Source organism: Eleutherodactylus coqui, chromosome 6, assembly GCF_035609145.1.
Source record: "Eleutherodactylus coqui strain aEleCoq1 chromosome 6, aEleCoq1.hap1, whole genome shotgun sequence".
Taxonomy (NCBI): Eukaryota; Metazoa; Chordata; class Amphibia; order Anura; family Eleutherodactylidae; genus Eleutherodactylus; species Eleutherodactylus coqui.
In genome coordinates this window covers 65,943,680-65,964,686 of record NC_089842.1, presented here as the reverse complement: position 1 = coordinate 65,964,686, position 21,007 = coordinate 65,943,680, and the positions used below count along the sequence as shown (strand labels likewise).

At 42.9% G+C, this 21,007-nt stretch overlaps 1 protein-coding gene across 1 annotated transcript; it reads left to right on the top strand.

The window, feature by feature from the left end:
• The first annotated feature begins 207 nt into the window (after positions 1 to 207).
• Positions 208 to 15,418, top strand: LOC136633592 (G protein-activated inward rectifier potassium channel 4-like). Its single transcript, XM_066609351.1, has 3 exons — positions 208 to 423; positions 1,162 to 2,356; positions 15,060 to 15,418. Exons 1-3 carry the CDS (start codon positions 208 to 210, stop codon positions 15,416 to 15,418), a joined length of 1,770 nt encoding a protein of 589 aa, XP_066465448.1.
• The last annotated feature ends 5,589 nt before the right edge of the window (positions 15,419 to 21,007 follow it).

Sequence of the window (21,007 nt, the reverse complement as noted above, 5' to 3'; positions counted from 1 at the left end):
ATTGCTCAGTACTAAACAGCATTATATTTCCATTTTATGTACCATATGTGTGCCTATTATGATATTTTTGGAATGTCTCACAGCAAATATTGGATACAACTCCTAAAGTATGTGTCAACTATAAGTTCTCTTGTGTATTACTTTAGGAACAGAGACAGAAGGTGCCATGCTTTTGCATAAACCTACATCATCATCATCTGAGCCACAATGGCATTGGCTGTTCCTAGTAACAGCATGGACTTGCATCAGAATAATGGGCCCTGTGTACGAAATCACATCAATGAGTCCAGGCTGAAGATAGATGATCCTAGAAGCAGGAGAAACTCCATTCCTCCAGCTCAGGCTCCCACGGCAAAGCACATGCTAGCCTATCTGCCCAGGGCACCGACAGACAACAATAAATATGGAACATTTCCTCAAAAGGTATTGTTTAGATTTTTTGTTAATAATTGTACTTCTTTACAAAAAAGGTCACATATTTGATTTGATTGGGAAAAGAATATTGATGACTGAACTGGGTAAATGTAAATAATTGTTAAAATTCAATAATGTAAGCCTAAAGGGTAGCGTTGACAGAACCACAACAGTTAAACCCTGTTTCTTTCTCCTCATCCTCCTCTTCCTTTTCTCTTTCTTCTCCTTCTCTGGAAGAAGCATGGTGGCTCAATGGATACTGTTGTTGCCTTGCAATCCTGGGGTCCTAAGTTCAAATTTAACCAAGGAAGATGTTGTCCTTGGTCAGATTTGAACCCAGAAGGCTAGGACCGCAGCACTGCTAGGAAACAGTGCTAACCACTGAAGTGGAGAAATTTTATGGCTCTTAGACAATGTTATATACTAGTTTTAGGGGTTTTGTTGAAGTTTCGGTTCGGTTTCAACTAATTCTGATTGAAAGAAAACTCTTGCAAACCAGCCGAACTCAACTTCGTTCAAGAATACTAAAGGAGTTTTCCAGCTCTGAAGATTGATGACCTATCCCAAGGAGAGTTCATCAGTACCTTTTTGGAGAGGGGTTGCCACCCAATTAGATGTTTGTTAGGCCACTCTGTCAGTGTATGGAGCTGGAAGCAGACAGCTCCATGCACTTTGCAGTGGCTCAGCATGATATTGCAGACACAGCTTCTATTGATTTTTTTTTGTCTCCTTTTTTTCCTTTAACAGCCTGAAACAATGATCTTGCCTGTGACTTCCTGTGAAGATCATCAAAAAATAGAATTCCCTCAACCCAAGAAAAGCAGCCTCATCTCAAGCTTGAGGAGATTTAGTGCTGTAGAACAAACAAATACAGGTGCTGTTCCCCCAGTTGCCAAGCATAGGCCTAGTGTGACTATCAATACAGAGGACTTACCTCGCTACCAACGAGCTGCCAAGCCGGAAACTCCCGTAAGAGAATCCATTTCAAAGTGGCATCCTAAACATGCCCTAAGTGTACCGAATATCCCAATGCGAAGTAAAACCCCAACCCGTAGTGTTGTCTCTGCTCCAGTTACCACAAAATCACACAGGGTAAGATGTAAGCTCATGTATGATGATCGCCAGCTCTTCAACCTCACTAACCGACAGACACGTCAGAGATATGTCACAAAGGACGGCAAGTGTAGAGTGAATCTTGGACGCATTGAGGAAAAGAAGAGGTTTTTATCAGACATTTTTACCACTGTTGTGGATCTAAAGTATCGGTGGTTCATATTTGTATTCATGTTATGTTATATAGTCACCTGGGTTGGATTTGGAATTATTTATTTTGTGGACGCCTTGCTCAGAGATGACGTAAATCACATTGGGGATCCCGAGTGGAAGCCTTGTATTGACAATGTTGACTCCTTCCTTTCTGCCTTACTCTTCTCTGTGGAAAGTCAACGGACAATTGGCTACGGCACCAGGATGGTAACTGCCTATTGCCCAGAGGGTGTTATTTTGCTTATGGCTCAATCAATAATAGGTTCGGTGATCGATGCCCTCATGGTGGGCTGTATGTTTGTTAAAATTTCTCGGCCTAAAAAGAGAGCCCAAACACTGATCTTCAGTAAGAAATGTGTGGTGTCCCACAGAGATGAAAAGCTTTGCTTGATGTTCAGAATTGGAGATCTACGAGACAGCCACATGGTTGATGCCAAGATAAGAGCTAAACTCATCAAATCTAGACAGACAAAGGAAGGGGAGTTTATTCCATTGGAGCAATCGGAGATTAATCTTGGTTATGATACTGGAGAGGACCGCCTCTTCCTAGTGGAACCTCAGATCATCTGTCATTTCATCAACGATCACAGTCCATTCTGGGAGATGTCTGCAGAGTCACTGAAGCGAGAGCAGTTTGAAATTATTGTCATACTTGAGGGCATCGTTGAAGCCACAGGTAAGAAACAACAAGTTAGAAAGAGATTTTATAATTTATTTTGCTGTAACTCTAGTTTGTAACTATCATTTCTCCTTAGACTGAATCACCCTTTTATTGTTGGTGTTGATAGTTTTTACAGTATAAGGGCTTAGTCATGTGGGCGCATCGGCACCCGAACACGGACACCGATGCGCCCGTGTGACTGTGCCCTTACTGCAGGAAGAAGACGGCCGTCTTTCAGGAAGGACGACTCCCCGCAGCGCAGAAGAAAGAACACATGACCGGCAATGAAGCCGGTCACATGTTCTTCCTCCCGGCGCTGCAGAGAGACGTCCGTCTTGAGGTACGTCCGTCTTCCTCCTGCAGTAACATTGCACCCGTGTGACTGAGCCCTTAAAGCGGCCTTTATGTTTATTTAAGAGATTTTCTACCCAATATATTAAAAGCAGGCACATGTTGGTAAATGAGAAGTGAAACCGCAGTAGTCAAAGTTTGGTAATCATGCTTTAGTTACTTACATAGATACCGCATTTTCCTATTCAGTCATGGTGCCCCGCTCTTATTATACTTCACTCATTATTACAGTCTTGGCATCTGGGACGAGGGAAGAAAAAAAATCTTATGCAAAATGCCCAGAAACATTGGCGTGGGCAAGTGTGATTTCGGTCAATAAAAAACTGTCTGATTTCACAGAAATTACATGTGCATTTTACATAATTTTTTGCATTTTTAACGCACAAATCTCATCCAAGTGAATTCCCATATTCACAAGAGTGAAATTGTAATTGTATGTGCGGATGCACTGCGGATCGTCGGCACCCATTGATTTCTATTGAGCCCGTCCGCATGGAATCCGCACTGAGTATGCTACAGTTTTTTTTTCTGCACCAAACGGTCCACAAAACAATCCGCATGTTTACATTCCGTTGCAGATGCCAATGCACTTTGAATTGCGGATCTTCCTTATGGATGACCCATGTGGATTACGCAAATCAAATCCGGCCGTGGACATTAAGCCTAAGTCATTTGGTTAACCAAAATTCCTGCAAGACTAAGTTACTTCAGAGGAGACTCCTATTATCAAATAGCATCTGACCAGGGTAAACAGCTTATTGACTGTCATAATTTTGTATTGTGTCTACAATATTAAGGACGCCTCATTCTCAGGATACGGACTCAATTATAGCATTGATTAAATGTTATTAGGCTGTTTGCATTGTATCCACATAATACTGTTGTATGTTAGTGCCAATTTATTCTTTATTATTCATTCATAAAGCATTGTTTGTTCAACTGAATTGGTGTAAAGCCTCTCCATCACCGGCGTCATACTCCGCTTCTGCAACCCATTTCTCGTCTTGGACTGCTCAGGAATATATGGACATTTGACAACTCTGGGCTGTGTGCACACCACCAGCACACATTCCTAGTAGTCAGGGATATCCTTGAAATGAGTAGTAGTCTAAGGCCTCCATCACACGGGCGACACCGCATTGCTGCGAGTAAATCGCAGCGATATCGCATCGCTGCACCGTACGATATCACTGCGATTTTCTCGCAGCAATACAGCGCTTTTATAGCGCTACAAAGTCGCATGTGATGCTACAAAATCGGGGGGGGGGGGGGGCTTGAAATATAAGCCCTACCCCAAAAATAAGCTGTAACTAAAGGAGAGAAAAAAAAGTATACATCACCGCTTCCACGCTGTTCGGGGCGCCGCCGCAGCTTCTCCCCAGGTCCCGGCACTGATCTTCTTCTTCATCTTCTGGCCAGGCATTGAAAAATCCCCGGCTGCTGGAAGAGCTGGCTGTGATTGGCTGACACTTAGCCAATCACAGCCAGTGCTCAAAGAATGACTGTGATTGGTTCAATCACTGCCATTCATCGAGCACTTGCTGTGATTGGCTAAGTGTCAGCCAATCACAGCCAGCACTTCCAGGAGGCAGGGATTTTTGAATCCCCGGCCAAAAGAGAAGAAGAAGATCAGTCAAAGTTGCATTGCATCGCATACAAACCGTGTTTTCGTGCGATGCAATGCAACAGAGAGGAAGGCTCCATAGGGAAACATGGGCTACAAAACCTCACGAGTCGCAGGCATATCGCCGGACCTGCGAGATTTGTGTGTCGTTTTGTAGCATGCTACAAAACATCTCATGTGTGAAGGAATCCATAGGAAACCATGGGCTTCTCATACATGCGATTTGTAGCATCGTAGCAATGCTACAAAATTGCGCGCCTTTGTCGCCCGTGTGAAGGAGGCCTAATAGTAGCTTAGAGACAGGCAGTGGGGCATCCTTAACACGTGGCTGGTACAGCCCAATGAACTTTCACCTGCATGTATTAGTAGCTAGTAGCCTCCCTGAGATCCATAGCGGCATGTGGATTAGGGTAAGAGCTGCCAGCCATCTTGGGTTGCAGAATATGTACCAAGTCTTAATCCCAAAATACTATTACACTTCTGCAACTTATCTTCTATTACTGTTCTGCTGTTCACTAGACTGTGCCTACAAAGCGTGAGAGCAACCACAAAGCTCTATACCTCTTCTAGAGACTGTAACAATCACAGAATCATGTTTTAGTGTCAGTTACAATGTCAGTAACTACAAGGAGTATTGTGCCTCTGCATAATAAAATAAACTGTTCCTGTTTACACCAAAAAGTGGCTGCAAAATCCCTTTCAACTGTAGCACATTTGTGATGTGAGACCATAATGTCTAAATTTGCAGTGCTTCTATTTGTCAGCCTATATGGATGAAGTATTGATACTAAAATTTAATTTCCAGTTTTGATAATTAAGATGACTGCCCTTCCGGTTAACACTTTCTTGCAAAAGACAGAAAAAAGGATATCTTTGTAGAAAAAACAAATTAATTATCAAAATGTAGCAACTACTCTAACTTTTGATTTATACATATACTGTATCACCAATTTTAAAGGGCCACTCCAGTGATTTTTTCTTTTTATTCATTTATTATGCAGCTATCCCCCCCCCCCCCCCCAGTATATATAAGTCAGCTAGTGTTACCTTGATTAGTTATTTCTCTCTTTCTGAATCTCCCAGCCTCTGTTTCCTCAGTTGGTCATGTGATCTCAGTTCTAACCAGCTCAGATGTTCCAAGGGTTACGTGATCTCAAATTAAGTCAGTTTCCCAGTCTGGGTGATGCTGTTACACAGGACCTGCCTGCAGGGGGGCACAGTCATTCTTGCCACAGTTACTGATGATGATTAGAAGCTCCTGTCACACAGTTATAATAGAGGAGATCATAGCTCATCCTCCTGACTGTATACTTATGGTATGTACATTATTTACGTGAATATAGAAGGTAATAATAACTTAACTGTTCCCCCCGCCCCCTGCAGGAAGAAATCGTAAAGCTGTGCTGAAGCATTTAGGGGTAAATCTGTAAGTGAAACTAAAATCTCTCAATCTCAAGATGGTGCCTGATAAGCATCAGAGGGATGCACTTCATGGAAGTGGCTGGCATACATAGATAAGACTTCCAGAGTGTAACAGGCAATCAGGTGAGGGAGCCAGGGATGGAAAAATATGTTTTAGTCGAAGTGGCCCTTTAAGCTTTTTGTGGAAATACCTTAGTGGCCATCAATATGCATTTTTACCATGGTCTATGAAGGGCTAGAGCACTGATTTTTTTATGGCGCTGTAATCTGCCCAAGCAGTATCAATGAAGGTTACCAATGGATTGCCAAAGCAGCTAGAGGCCTAATGAGGGCCTCTAAGTCTTTGTATACCTGAACATGCATTAGGCACTGCAACATAGAGGTATTGTAGTGTATTTTGGAAGATCTCATGGTGAAGTCTCAGGCTACCTTCACATAAAAACGAATAACTTCCGCAGCATTACAGGTGCTAAATGAAGGCAAGTTTATTACCCCATAACACAAAAAGGTGGCGACGTTTTGACTGGAAGGTCTTTATCCAGCTCACCTTTTGAGCTTGACAAAGACCTTCCAGTCGAAACGTCGCCATATTTTTGTGTTATGAGGTAATAAATTTACCTTCATTTAGCACCTGTAATGCTGCCGAAGTTCTCCCTTTTCATTTGGAACTATTCGTGGTAGGAGGTTTGTTTTTCCGTCTTTGGCTGTTGCATTTTCTAGCCCTGCCCAGAGTTGGTTAAAAAGTGGTGCTACCGATAAAACGTTTTTGACATTTTCTTGGCAGACTATTTTTGCAGGGTGGTTTGCCATCTTTTTATCCCCCCCAGCAATCTGGGTACACATTTTACTGACCTCAGAAGGATGGAAAGCTGAGTCACAACTTTGAGCCAGAACCACACGGGGATTGAACCTGCAACCATCCGGTCGTGAGCGAGTGTTTAGGAGTGCATTTCTGCTGCCTTAATACTCTGCACCACACAAGGTTCTATTCACCCATATGTATGTTTTCAGAGGGTGGGAAGGAACAGTAGTACCCAGAGGAACCCAACACAAACATGGGGCGCACATACAAACTCAAGTAAAGCACATTTTAGTTATACTTGTATATTTGTTAGGATTTTTGGCAGGACAAGATGTAGTTTTCAATAGCAGCATTTTGGAGTACATTTATTTTATCAATTTTTTTAGGAGAGAATGCAAAAAAACTGTTTTTTCTTTTTACTTTTTAATTTTGTTTCTTGTGCACGATTTAACAAAACTTACCTTTACTCTATGCCCTAGGCGTCGTTTACACAGGAGACACGGCATTGGTCCGTGCGATATCGCTGCGTCTTCTTGTGGCAATACTGCGATTTTGTAGCGCTACAAAGTCGTGTGACTTTGTAGCATCACATGCAAGAATTTTTTTGGGGGGAGGGTGGGGGGGGGGGGTGCTTGAAATAAAAGCCCTACCCCGAAAATAAGCTGTAGTTGAAGTATAAAAAAAAAGTATACATCACCTCTCCTGCACTATCTGGGGTGCCGCCGCAGCTTCTCCCCGGGCCCCCTGTCACTGCTTCTCTTTTTCATCTTCTGGCCAGGGATTGAAAAATCCCCGGCTGCTGGAAGCGTTGGCTGTGATTGGCTGACTCTTAGCCAATCACAGCCAGTGCTTGATGAATGGCTGTGATTGGTTCAATCATTCATCAAGAACTGGCTGTGATTGGCTATGCCTAAGCCAATCACAGCCAGCGCTTCCAGGAGGCAGGGATTTTTCAATCCCCGGCCAGAAGATGAAGAAGAGAAACAGTGCCAGGACCCAGGGAGAAGCTGCGGCTGCAGCAGAGAGCACTTCTAAGGTGATGTATGTGTTTTTTTTTTAAATTTTCTGCAGCTAGGGCTTAGATTTGGCTTTGACAGTAGGATTTCCTACTGTCAAAGTTGCATCGCACCGCACGAAAATTGCGTTTTCGTGCAATGCAACAGAGAGGAAGGCTTCATAGGAAAACATGGGCTACAAAACCTCATGAGTCACGGGAATGTCGCCAGACCTGTGAGGTTTTTGTGTCAGGTTGTTGCATGCTACAAAACATCTCATGTGTGAAGTAACCCATAGGAAAGCATGGGCTTCACATACATGCAATTTGTAGCATTGTAGCAATGCTACAAAATTGCTCAACTTTGTCACCCATGTGAAGGAGGCCTTAGGGAGAATATGGCAATTCCAAATAAGTTTAGGTATTTTAACATTTTAGCGCTTTTTCACAATAAAAAGTGTTTTTCTGACAAAAGGCATTTTTATGTCGCTATATTCTGAGAGCCATAACTTTTTTGTTTTTCTGCAGAAGTTTACATTTCGTGGGACTCATTGAAGTTTTTATAAATACTATATTGGGGTATATGTAATGTATTATTAAATTTTTATACATACCATAGTAAGTTGGGGATCACTCGTCTGCGGATCGCTGACTTCTCAATTAGGAAAATAGACACCACACGTATAAACCGGCTCCAGGAGGAGACTTGACTTTCTCTTTAAATCTGGCTCCTGCCAGCATTAATTCACAGCGAACAATACAGTATATCACAGTCCATATATAATGTCCTGGGTTTACAACCAACAGGGTCCCAGTCACTAACCCCGCATGGGGCGTCTGGAGGGCGTCCTCCTCCCTCAGATATGTGACTGGCCCAAGCTGGTCCACACTGGATATCAGGCCCTAAGTTCCTGACGCGGTGCCTTCACACCGCCTCTCACTGGTCCACACTGGACCTCAGGTTTGCAGCCTGTCCAGCTCTACTAAACTGTCTCTTCCCTCTGAGTTTGTGAGGAAGGAGAAATTTAACCTGTCTAGCCACACCCTTTCAGGCGCATATTGTAATGCCCATGTACTTGGACGCACGCCCCTTCCTTACCATCGGTCCACGGCTTCATCCTCTGAGGTCTGTAACCACTCCCCCCGGCGCACGCTACAACGCCCACTGACGCTCCCGGCTTCCACCTACAGGATCCTACGTGGTATGCGTCATGACATTGCGAGGTCACACGTACCGTCATGACGTTGGTCACTACGCGGCGGTCCAGCCCCACCCCTCTTGTCCTTACTGGTGGGATCACTGACAGGTGGGTCATGCCTCCCCCAGCCGCTAACAACTTGGCCCCGTGTCAGCTAAGATGACACATCACGATCAGGCCTGACGCTGACGTTACCCTCACCGGGGGATGGAAGGAAATATGACTCATAACATTGCATCCTTTTATTCAACATGTGAATAAGCCCTCTTTTTTTTTTTTCTTCTTTATTGTTCCTTCCACAGGTAACGCCCAGAGTCTCGGGATTGGCTGATCAATAGGGCCAACCTCCAAGTAGGCGTGGCCTAGGGCTACTTAAATGGGTGGTTTTCAGACGGCTCTTCATTCCCTTGCCTACCATCAAGGCGATGGGACCTCTCTTTGTTATTTTGACATACTAAAGCCTGCTATTATGCTTAGGGAAACGATCTATGCTGTATACCTCGCTCCTCTAGACCTTTTGACTGGGGTGATTGGGCCTTTAAAGAGACCAGCTTTTACCTACAGATTCTAACTGGGCAGTTTGGCACTTTAGGAGGATTGACTCTAGGCGTATATAGCCTTCGGTGCTAGCCAACGAGTGTTAGGATTGACTCCCAGACTTCCAAGCTATTTTTTTGACAATTGCATAAATGGAATGCTTAAGTCTGTGAGAGTGAGATAATCAGATTGGTCTCAGCTGATATACTGGATCGGTTTCCCCCAAAAGGAGACTCTGGCTTGTTGCATCTTTTTCTAGAAGCCGTCTTACCTTTTGTTCATAGGCACTAGCATGAGCATATATTGCATCTAGGACTCACAACTTTGATATACATCACTTGGCTCTTCACCTTGAGCACAGTGATTCACCTTTGCAAATTATACGACTTATCTAGTACTATCACTCCTGATGATCCACATTTACGAAGTGGTGAAACGCGTCGAGATTATAGTACGATGCAATAATCTGAGACCAAAAGTGTGATGCAATAAACCTAAGAATAGTGTACCTAGTGAGAAAATTCTGTAGTTCTTGCACTAAGATGCGCAAGTCCTTACTAAGTATTTTGTTGCGTTAGCTACATATGGAGACGTGACCGTGACACTATCATCAGTTTCGGTCTGACTGAAATATCTGAACGAAGAGTGTATGATCATCTTATCCTCTGGTTGAGGATTTATCATTCCCATACAGTGACACGATCCATAGTTCTAGTCCCAATAAGTATATCTCTCTAACAAGAGTATTTTTGTAGCTAACAACGTCTTGTCCTAGGTTGGTCGGAGGTGCTGCCACCTGGTGGCTTGACCACCCTTGAGTGGCTGCAACATCCTTCCCAACTCTTTGTTTTGTGTTGTGCCCTGAGTCTACTGTCTCTTTTTAAATTATTCTAATAAAGATTATTATTTTAACATAAGTCTTTCCTGTGAATAGGGCTGAATTTTCTAGTTAGACTTTTACTGCCCCCCCCTGTGAAAAACAGGTTAAATAAACAACCTCAGTAATTGCGTTCTGAGGCCCCCTACAGGACACTCTTGTTACTGCATTGCCACCCATCCCCCCCATGACAAATACCACTGGTATTTTCATAAGCATTTTAGACCCCCCAGGATCAAATACTTGCTGAGCTATAACATGGGGCCTTTGCTGTCCCTCAATATTTTCTTTTACTTGTCTGACAAGCTGCCTTTTCTTGTCTGCACCTTATTATGTCTCTGCATTTTTCTCTCAAATTGCACCCTCACACCTTGTGGGTTAACCTCCCAGTGCCACTCTGAATTCCCTGTGACTGGCAACTCATCCCCAAGTCTACCTAACTGCATCTTCACTTTTACTACTTGTGGATTCAAGCCCCCCTTTAATTCATGTACATTCTTTGTAACATCATCCGTGCAATGAACCAAGTCCTCCATTTCTACGCGTAATTGCTTGCTACACCCTTCCGATTCAACCATCATTTAAAGAGCCCTTTCTAACTTGCATTTCAAAAAAAGAGTTTTGCTTACTTTTTATCTGCTCCAGTGGCTTCCTCAGCCTCAGCAGCTTCACCTTCTGACTTCTATTTTACTTCCGAGGATTTCTCAGTCTCCCATTTGTTGCTCAATGTCTTTACTCTTGTTCACAGTGGTGATTTCTTCCCACAAGACTACGCCAGTTTTCACAAACTGTTCACCTGGAATGCCCAGGTCACTTTTTAAGCCTACTTTGGCTTACTTCACTATTTTTTTTTTAATTTGTATAATTCTCCAACAAGGTCTTTATTCCTGCTACCGGTTGTTGGAACAAGCTTTTTAGCTTTTGTCATACCAGAGTTCTCTTTACAGCATCTGTCTTGCTGCTAATCAAATCTTTTATTTCATTTTTATTATTCTTCAACAAGAACCTTCCTTTTACTTGCTGGCTCAACTGGATGCTAGATCTCTCTAGTATCTGAATCTTCTTTTCAGCAACATGACTTTTTGATTCCCAATGTTTCTTCTTTACGCATAACTTCTAGGTAAACTTTTGAAACCAGGCCTTTTCCTCTGACACCACTATCAGGGTGCGTGTCAAGGTTAGAACTTCGGTCTCTTTCTCATGAGCCTTTTCTTCTGCACGCTCACATTCATTGGCATATCTCGCAGACCTGACTTTCTCTTCAGTAAGCCCCTGTTCACACAGCTGTTTCTTCTCCAGTTTGGACACCATCTGACGTTAGTGACCAAGCTCCAAAGTAACATCTTTTAATTCTTGCTGAAGACTCACTTTAAACTTCTCAAGTTTATCATAAGCAGCTGTTTTCTCTTCACACTGTTGCCTTGCAGATAACTAACTCTTTGAATTCCTTTCTTTTGCTCTTCCACAGAATCCAAGCATGCAGTGTTCTTCTCAATTGTCTTTTACATATCTGACACCTGAGCCTGAAGTATTGAAATCTGCTTTGACAGGTTTCTCTTAGTTTCTGCATCTTTATTTGCTTGAGAAATTGATTTCTCTCACTTTCCATGCTCTTCAGGTGTGCACTAATGCACACCTCTGATGCATCTCTGAACCAGCTTCTGAGACTCTTCACTCTAAGCTTCCAATTCCACCTGCAGTTTATTCACCTTCTTAGACAGCTCTGCCTGTACTCTGTCACCCTTAGGGCTCAGTCACACGGGCGCATTGAGAGTGCAATGTGCATAGTGCTACTATCTTTTTCTGAATCACCTCAGAAAAAAAGTGTTGCATTATAAGTACCCGAGCAGCCGATGTAAAAACATTTATAGGGCAGTCATTAACCCTTAATCCACCGTCTGACCTCTGAAGACATTATGATTTAAGGGTGTACAGCTCCGATGTTGGAAGACATCCACCAGCGTTCTTTTACTGTATATTGCCAACCTCTCTTCTATCTGAGCCTATCCAACCTGTCACCTCATGCAGTACTGGCTTTAGCCAGCATATAGCACCGTTGTATAACTGCAGAAAAAGAGTAAGCCCCCTAGGAAAACTAGGATACAAATTGGATTGGAAAGGGTTAAGGGATTACAATGGTTAAGTTTATATTTATATGTATATATATTTACAATAGTTCAACTTTTTTGATCAAATCCATACAGTTGTAGCAAGGCTTATCAGTGCCTATGGCAAAGATTCATATCACTGTCCTAATTAACCCTTAATACTCTGACCAAAGCAAAGTGGCTTCTTGGCCACACAGAATTCAGGTATATGCCCAACCAGCCTCTATCCAGCAACCTTATGCTTGCTAATGGCTCTGAATTACAGGTAGTCCAATGTAAGATAGGTCTGCAGCACCTTACGTCTTCACATTATTTTACACTGCGAAAGCTTTTAAAGGTCAGCACATTTTATGCTGTCTTGATAAAGCTGACAATTGAAATGAAAAAAAGTCAATGCCCCATTTCCATGTGGAGACAAGTGAGCAGCTTATTCCCCTCAAGACATTACAAGACTGCAGATATATTATTTTAACTTTAAAATATACTTTAAGGGCATAAAGAATCATTGGCAGATATCAAATGGGTTATCCTCAGGTTAGGTCATCAGTGTCTGATTGGTGAGGGTCTACCACTCAAGATCCCCACAAATCAGTTGTTTGAAGTAATTGAGACATTTGAATGAGGGTTGCTGTCACTTCACTGCATGCCATATCGTACATTTCATAGCATCTGTTCCTGGCATTACAGTGCAGTCTCATTCACATTAATAGGACTGAGCTTCTCTCATGGCATGTGCTGATAATCATGACATCACAGGCCTGAGTGGAGACAGCGGTACTCAGCCAAGTGCCACTGCCTCTTCAAACAGCTCATCGGTTGCGATCCTCAGTGGTAGACACCCACTGATGTGATATTGATGACCTATCCTGACGATAGTCATTAAGATCAAAGTCCCGGAAAACCCCTTTAAGATGTCCATTTGTCCTACCCATGCATATGAACAGAATGGACAAATTTGTCCTGATGGACAACCATTTAACTCTACTAGCTCAGTAGGGAGAGCCCTGACAGCGAGTGTTGGAGTGTGTTGACATGTGCTTGATTGCAAGTGTGGTTATTTTAAGTGTGTGTGACTTAAAATTGGGGGACTTTAGAAGGGAGTCTATTTACTGTTACTTTTTACTTGTATAAATTACTTGATTTTTATTGTACATCCCCATTTAGAATGTGATCCATGATTGACAATGCTGTCCAGTGTACATCTTGTGTCATGTATGCAGTCCTTGAACAGCATACTGCTCTAGCACAAACGGCTTCCATTAAAGTCAATGGAAGCTGTCCGAACCACGGCACGCTTGCAGCTGACACTGCAGACATGCGGCGGATCCGCGGGAAAGTCGGAGATTTAAAAAAAATACCGCCAAGCGTTCCAAGCGGGGGATGCAGAGCACAGCTAGACCGCTGTGTTCTTCATACCCCGCCTGTCTTCAGGGAGCAGGATACAGCTGAAACCATAGTATCAGCTGTATCCCGCTGTGAATTCCTGATAACTGATCGCTGATCTTTCAGCATGCTGCAAGATCAGCGATGGCTTAGTGAAAACTGCATGATGTCAGTGCAGTTAGACAAAACGATTATCACTCAAAAAATGGCTTTCAGCGATTTTTGAGCGAAAATTGTTATGTCCAAAAGGGTCTTAACACTCGGCCTCTGTAACATGCTCCTCTTATACACAGTTATGTGACTTAGTAGAAAATTTAACCTAAAGTTGTTTTTCATTAGTAGCACTAATCTCCAGCCTTTCACAACTTCTGTGATGTGTTGCTGCCATCATTTTCTAAACAAGTTAATTGTTTTAAATGAAATAGAAAAATGTCTATGTTGTATTGTGAATTTAATATGGTTATATGAGATTTCCAAATCATTGCATTCTTTTTTGTACTTAACTTTTATTTACATTTTACACAGTGTCCCATGTTTTTTGAAATTAGGGCAGTAATTGCAGTTCATGCAGCCATTCTTTAACCATTTCCAATCCACTGTCTGACATCTGAAGACATTCTGATTAAAGGCTGTACAGCTCCGATGTCAGAAGATGTACTGCAGGGTATTCTTACTGTATATTACTGGCCGCTCTGTTGTCAGGGGCCTCTCCAGCATGTCCCATGCCACAGTACTGGCTCTAGCCAGCAGATGGCGCCATTGTATAATGGCAGAAAGAGAAAGCCCCCTAGGAAAATCTGATCCAAAATTGGATTGCAAAGGGTTAAGTTGAAGCTGGTGCTTTAAATGAATCCACTGGCAGCATGCTATACAGCAGGATGAGCTCAGCAGGTTGATGTATAGTTTTGTGAGAAAATACTTATAAAAACTCATTTTAGCTCTCTCTAGACTTAGGAGTCTGGTGGGAAGTCTCAGGCAATGATTGGCAGCTTTCCCTGTATAGCCATGCATACCAAGATAGCTGTCAGTTGCTGATTAGGACTGCCCACTAGACTACTAATCCTGGAAAGTGCAGGGATTTGAATCAATAACTTACAATAATTCATTCTCAACCATTGTCCAATGAAATATACATCAACCTGCTCAGCTCCTCCTGTTCTATAACAAGATGTTGGTGTAACAGAAGACGAGACAAAAACTGTGTAATTTGCAATGGATAATTCCGTGTCAGAAGTTTGCATAAAATGCTCAAAATTGCCCTTTTTGGTTGACTTTTGTCTTATGTATGTGGCCAGTTCAAGTTACCGGAACAAGTTTTTGAGAAACAACTCATAACTTGCTGTCTATACCACCTCGTATTATCTGATTTTGACTTGTAAGCACTGTATTAACTACTTTTTTTAATGTCTCACTCACAAAAGGTATGACGTGTCAAGCCAAGACTTCCTACACAGAAGATGAGATTTTATGGGGTCACAGGTTTGAGCCTTGCATGACTTTGGAGAAAGGAGCTTTCCGTGTTGACTACAGCCACTTTGACAAAACATTTGATGTCCAAACGCCATGGGCAAGTGCTAAGGAGATGCATGAACTGAAGGAGAACGAACAGAATGACAGGTCTACCCTCAGCCTCTTCTGGGACAATATGTTTCAGACTGGTATCCCTGAAGACCCAAACATGATATTTGGGGATGGTGCACAGGACAACCAAGACAGAATGGACTTTCCCAGCATTGCTGAAGGAAAACAAGAGTCTGACAGCAACGATCTTGATATCTGATAGAAGACTCCATAGTTGCCAATATTTAAATATTGACGGCAGGGAGACGTTATAAATAAATGTGTTTCTATAGTAAGAAGACTCCACATCCTCTAATGAAATTGTTCTACCAGAACCTAAATATTGTCCGTCATTAAACTCTCATTCCAAGTGTCTTTTACTGTTACATGGGTAAGTGGACTCATTGCGTTACCAGGCCCTGTAATATCCCTATATTCATTTCTATGTCGCCCTACCAGTTCATTCAGTTATGCCTTTTCAAGTCACGTCTGCCATTGTGTCTCCTATACTTTGTCACAGATTTTTAAAGTATGTCTTAAAGCAGAACACATTTATCAGTGGCAATATTTTTACTTCAGGGATGCAGCAGCAATTGTAGTCCAATTTTTTTTTGCTTTATGTAAAGGATGATTTTGGTGAAAAACATTTGTCATCTATTCATTGGATTGGTGATGTTAGATCAGTAAGGCTCTAACTGCTGTGACCTTTAGAACATGTTCAACCACCACTTCATTCGACTCATCCTCACTGAAGTTGTTGGTCTGGCGAGGACCAGGGTCTCCCATCCTAGGTCCCAATGGTCATGGTCCACTGGTCTAACGTTTATTATTTATCCAAGATAGGTAATTAATGTTTTTGGCAAGAATATCTCTTTAATTGTCGTGAGACACATTTTTTGTATTATCTAATAATTTATCAGTAATATGCAGAAAAGGAAATGTGTGCACCTCATTGCTATGTTTTGAGATACAATGGTAACCTACAATGTACACATTTCATGTCTTTTGTACATATAGAATTGGTGGGTGGGATCATTCTTATTAAGAGGTGATACTTCTTCCAATACCTTCCACAACATCCTCATATACATCGATCAGTTATAACATTGAAACCACTCACAGATTAAATTAATAATATTGATGATCTACTTCCACTGGCACAGTCCAGGGGTGGGATATGTTAGGCAGCAAATAAACAGTCAGTTCTTGAAGTTGATGTGTTGAAAACAGGAAAAAGAAGCAAGCATAAAGATCTAAGCCAATTTGACAAGGTGCAAATTGTGATGGAGTGGCAACTGGATCAGAACATCTTCAAAACTGCAAATCCTCAGGGTGTTCCTAGTATGTGGGCTACTACTTACTAAAAGTGGCCCACAGAAGGATAACTAGTAGAGATGAGCGAGCATACTTGTCCGAGCTTGATGTTCGTTTGAGTATTAGGGTGGTAGAGATGCTCGTTACTCGAGACAAGCACCACGCGGTGCTCGTCTCGATTAAACGAGCACTGACCATTGAATTCAATGGAGCCGGCAATACAGCCAGCTCCATTGAAAGCAATGGGCTGCCGGCTAGTGCGGGATGAATTTTCAGGAAGGGCTTAAAAATGTAACCCCTTACCTGAAAATCATCCTAAAATGTGTAAAAAGTAAAAAAATAATATACTCACCTTGTACCGGCAGAACGATGTTAGCCCGTTGAATTCAATGGAGCCGGCAATACAGCCGGCTCCATTGAAAGCAATGGGCTGCCGGCGATCGCACAATGAATTTTCGGGAAGGGCTTAAATATATAAGCCCTTCCCTGCAATTCATCCAGAAATGTGTAAAAATAAAAAAAATATATATACTCACCTGGTCCCGGCAGACGGAGTTCAGCTGCGACCAGCTGGCAGTTCTCCTGAACTGCTCTCTGTAGTATTCAGCAGCCGCGGATTTAAAATTCCCGCCTGCTGAATGAGCTGCCTCTGATTGGTCACAGCCTGACCAATCAGAGGCAGATCTCACTCACACCCATTCATGAATTCATGAATGGGTGAGTGAGTGCTGCCTCTGATTGGCTCAGTGCAGCTCTCAGCTGAATGACAGCAGTTCAGCACCACAGTGCAGGGGACAGCAGGAGAAGATGCACTGTGCCCCCGGCAGCTGAAGGGAGGTAAGTATCTATTTTTTTTGTTTTTTAAATCACTTTTAATTCATTTCCAGGGAATGGCTTATATGTAAAGCCCTTCCCTGAAAAAGAATTCAGGTGTGCCAGCGGACCATTGTCTTCAATGGAGTCGCCGGCAGCAGCAGCGGCTCCATTGAAGAGAATGCCTGCATTTTTATTCTTTTTTACACTAAAATCTTTCTTTTTCAGGTAAGGGCTTATATTTTTAAGCCCTTCCCGAATATTCATCCCGCGCTCGCCGGCAGCCCATTGCTTTTAATGGAGCCGGCTGTATTGCTGGCTCCATTGAATACAATGGGCTAACATCGTTCTTCTCTGCCCCAGCTGTTACAGCTGTGGCAGAGGAGAACGATCTTAATGCTGACATAATTTTTTTAAAAATTTTTACACATTTGAGGATGATTTTCAGGTAAGGGCGTATATTTTTAAGCCCTTCCCGAAAATTCATCCCGCGCTCGCTGGCAGCCCATTGCTTTCATTGGAGCCGGCTGTATTGCCGGCTCCATTGAATTCAATGGGCTAACATCGTTCTTCTCTGCCACAGCTGTTACAGCTGTGGCAGAGGAGAACGATCGTTATGCTGACAGTGTGTGTGGGGGGGGGGTCTCACTCTTGCCACTATTGTGGCTTAATAGTGAGACCTCAGAGCCCGAAATGCAGCCCTGAATGTTGCTCCTCGCCTGCCCTATCCATTTCTGTGCTTTTTACATGACTTTGGTGATTTGCTAAGATTTTCACAAATGAAAACCCTAGCGGAGCACCAGTCATATACAAAAATGCTTGAGTCACCCGTTGACTTCAGTGGGGTTCGTTACTCGAAACGAACTCTCGAGCATCACTGAAAGTTCGACTCGAGTAACGAGCACTCGAGCATTTTGGTGCTCGCTCATCTCTAATAACTAGTGATCAGATGACAGGGTTATGGGGGAGTGAAGGCTGGTTTGTCTGGTCCAAAACCTACAGAAGAGCTACTGTAGTACAAATTGCTGAAAAAGTTACTGGTCTTGTAGTACAAATTGCTGGTTATGATATAAAGTTATCGGGTCACACAGCGCATCACAGTTTGCTATGTATGGGGGGCTGAGTTGGTGCAGAGTGTCCATGCTGACCCCTATCCAAGGCAGAAAGCCCATACGATGAGCATGTGAGCACCAGAGCAGGACCACGGAGCAATGGAAAAACGTGACCTGGTCTGATGAATCACATTTTCTTTTGCATCATGTGCATGGCCTGGTGCACTATGGGAAGAAGACGGAGCAGAGGTAGAGTGATGTTCAGGACATTGTTCTACTGGGAAACTTTGCATCCTGGTATTCATATGGATGTTACTTTAATACAATCAATCCATGGAGGTCCCACCTTATAATTTAAGGAACTTGGAGAGAACCTGTCAGAAAACCCATGTTGCCTTAACCAAAAGCAGCATGAAAAACCTAAAGGCTGCTTCATTATTAAGAACTATATTTTGCTCTGAAATGCTGTGACGGTCCCAAGAAATATAGCTTTAGACAGGAGCCAGGCAAAAGGAGAAGTATCTGCTTGGCAGTTTTTCCTTGGCTTTTTCCCATCCCAACTTAGCTTATTAGCATATTGAGAGAGACCTGTCACTCAAGCGAAGCCAAAAGAATCCAGAAAGGAGCCATACAGCTGACACTCCTCCCTTTGCCTTTTTTTTTTTTTACAATTGTGTTTCCTCTGAAATACGGCAGCATTTCAGAGTAAAAAATAGTTCTTTGTATTGATGAAGTCTGTCAGTATTTCACACAGCCTGTGTTTAGGGCAATGCTAGTAATTATTTGGAAATTATAGCACCAGTATTTCTGGTGGCACAATAAAACACACAGCTCTGCTACATGCGCACGACACACAAAGCTCTGCTACTTGTACGCATCACACACAGCTATGGTACATGCACACATCACACAGCTCTGCTACTTGCGCACGTCACACACACAGCTCTGCTAGATGCATGTGTCACCCACACAGCTGTACTACATACATTTCATCGGCCTGTGCTGGTTTAGGATCTGGGATGAGGTCACCATCATGTGATCCTGGACTCCTCCCACACAGGTGACTGGTCACATGACGGTGACATCACCACAGGTCCTGTAAGCAGGTGGCTGCTGTCTGACTCTGCAGGCTTTTAATAAAGAGAAGCAGATAACATTAGCGTCCTGTGATCAGGGGCGGAGATCAGAGCCCACGTGACTGATCACATGATGGTGACATCATCACAGGTTCTGTGCACGAAGGCTGTTGTCAGGCTCTGCATGTTTTATGTCCTGCGATCACATCACCATCATGTATCAGGGGCGGAGCATGAGAAGCACTCACACACTCACAGACAAGTCGTCGTTAGCACTTTGATCACTCTACAGACAGGTTCCTTTTACTGGATCTGCTGCTAACGTCTTGGAGCCAGATACCACAGAACAGCTCCAGAGGTCTTGTTGAGTCCATGCTTGGATGGTTCAGAGCTGTTCTGGTGGTACAAGTGGGAACTTCACAATACAATACTTGGTAGATGTTTTTAATGTTATAGCTGATCGCTGTATATAGAACATGGCATTCTCCAATTCTACATGCATTCCTTCACATGCAATAATTTACTGAAGATGTATTTATGTGCTTGCTACTGTACAAGAGAGGCATTGAGATCTCTGCCAGGATGGAAATGATGACATGCAGAGTGCTACAAGCTGAAGAGATGTACGCTGTCTCTAAAACAAATAAAATGTCTGTACAATTGTGTATTGTAGTTTGAGTTTTTATGAAGCTTAAATGATATGTCCACTTTCCTAACCCTTTTTGTTTTTAATGCATCTATAATGCATGTGTCTTCAACTCCTATGCCAATCTGTAACGCAGTGGGTGTTGTTCCACTGTGTCAGTGACTGATTTGGCTAAAGGTCTCTGGTCTTTACCCTTTACTCTGGCCTTCACTACAGGGAACCTCCAGGTCATTTACCTAGGAAAAGTTTCAGTGCATGAGCTGCTGATTCCGACTGGTCAGTATGACAAATAGGCAGAAAGTTAGGGCAGGTGGAGTTCTTGCATTATGGGAAACAGCAAAATATCACTGAAGGAAGCAATCAAGTAAATCAAAGTTGAGAATTAGGCCGAGATTGGAACAGGCAGAGTTTGGTAAAGCTGGTTACACAGACAGGGGATTAAACTGACAAGTAAGCAGATACTGGAACGCCTTCATTTGGACCACTAAGAACCTTATTGGTTAGACAGCGTGAACTAGGAGAGAGTGCCTGAAATAACCTGGGAGGCATCAAGATTGGCTAGAGAAGGAGAAGCTGGGTTCGTGCTCGCCCTTTAAGATGCAGATTAGGCCCTCACAAAATATCTCATACCTAACGCAGGAGGAAGTGGGGAACCCGTTAAAGAAGATTAAAATCAATAAATCGCCAGGCCCAAATGGAATACACCCAAGGGTACTAAAGAAACTATGTGATGTGATAGCTAGGCCGCTATACCGAATATTTGTGGATACTATCAAGACCGGGGTCGTACCATTGGATTGGCGCGTTGCCAACGTGGTTCCAATTTATAAAAAGGGGACCAAAAGTGAGCCTGGTAACTACAGGCCGGTAAGTCTTACTTCAGTAACGGGAAAAATATTCGAGGGGTT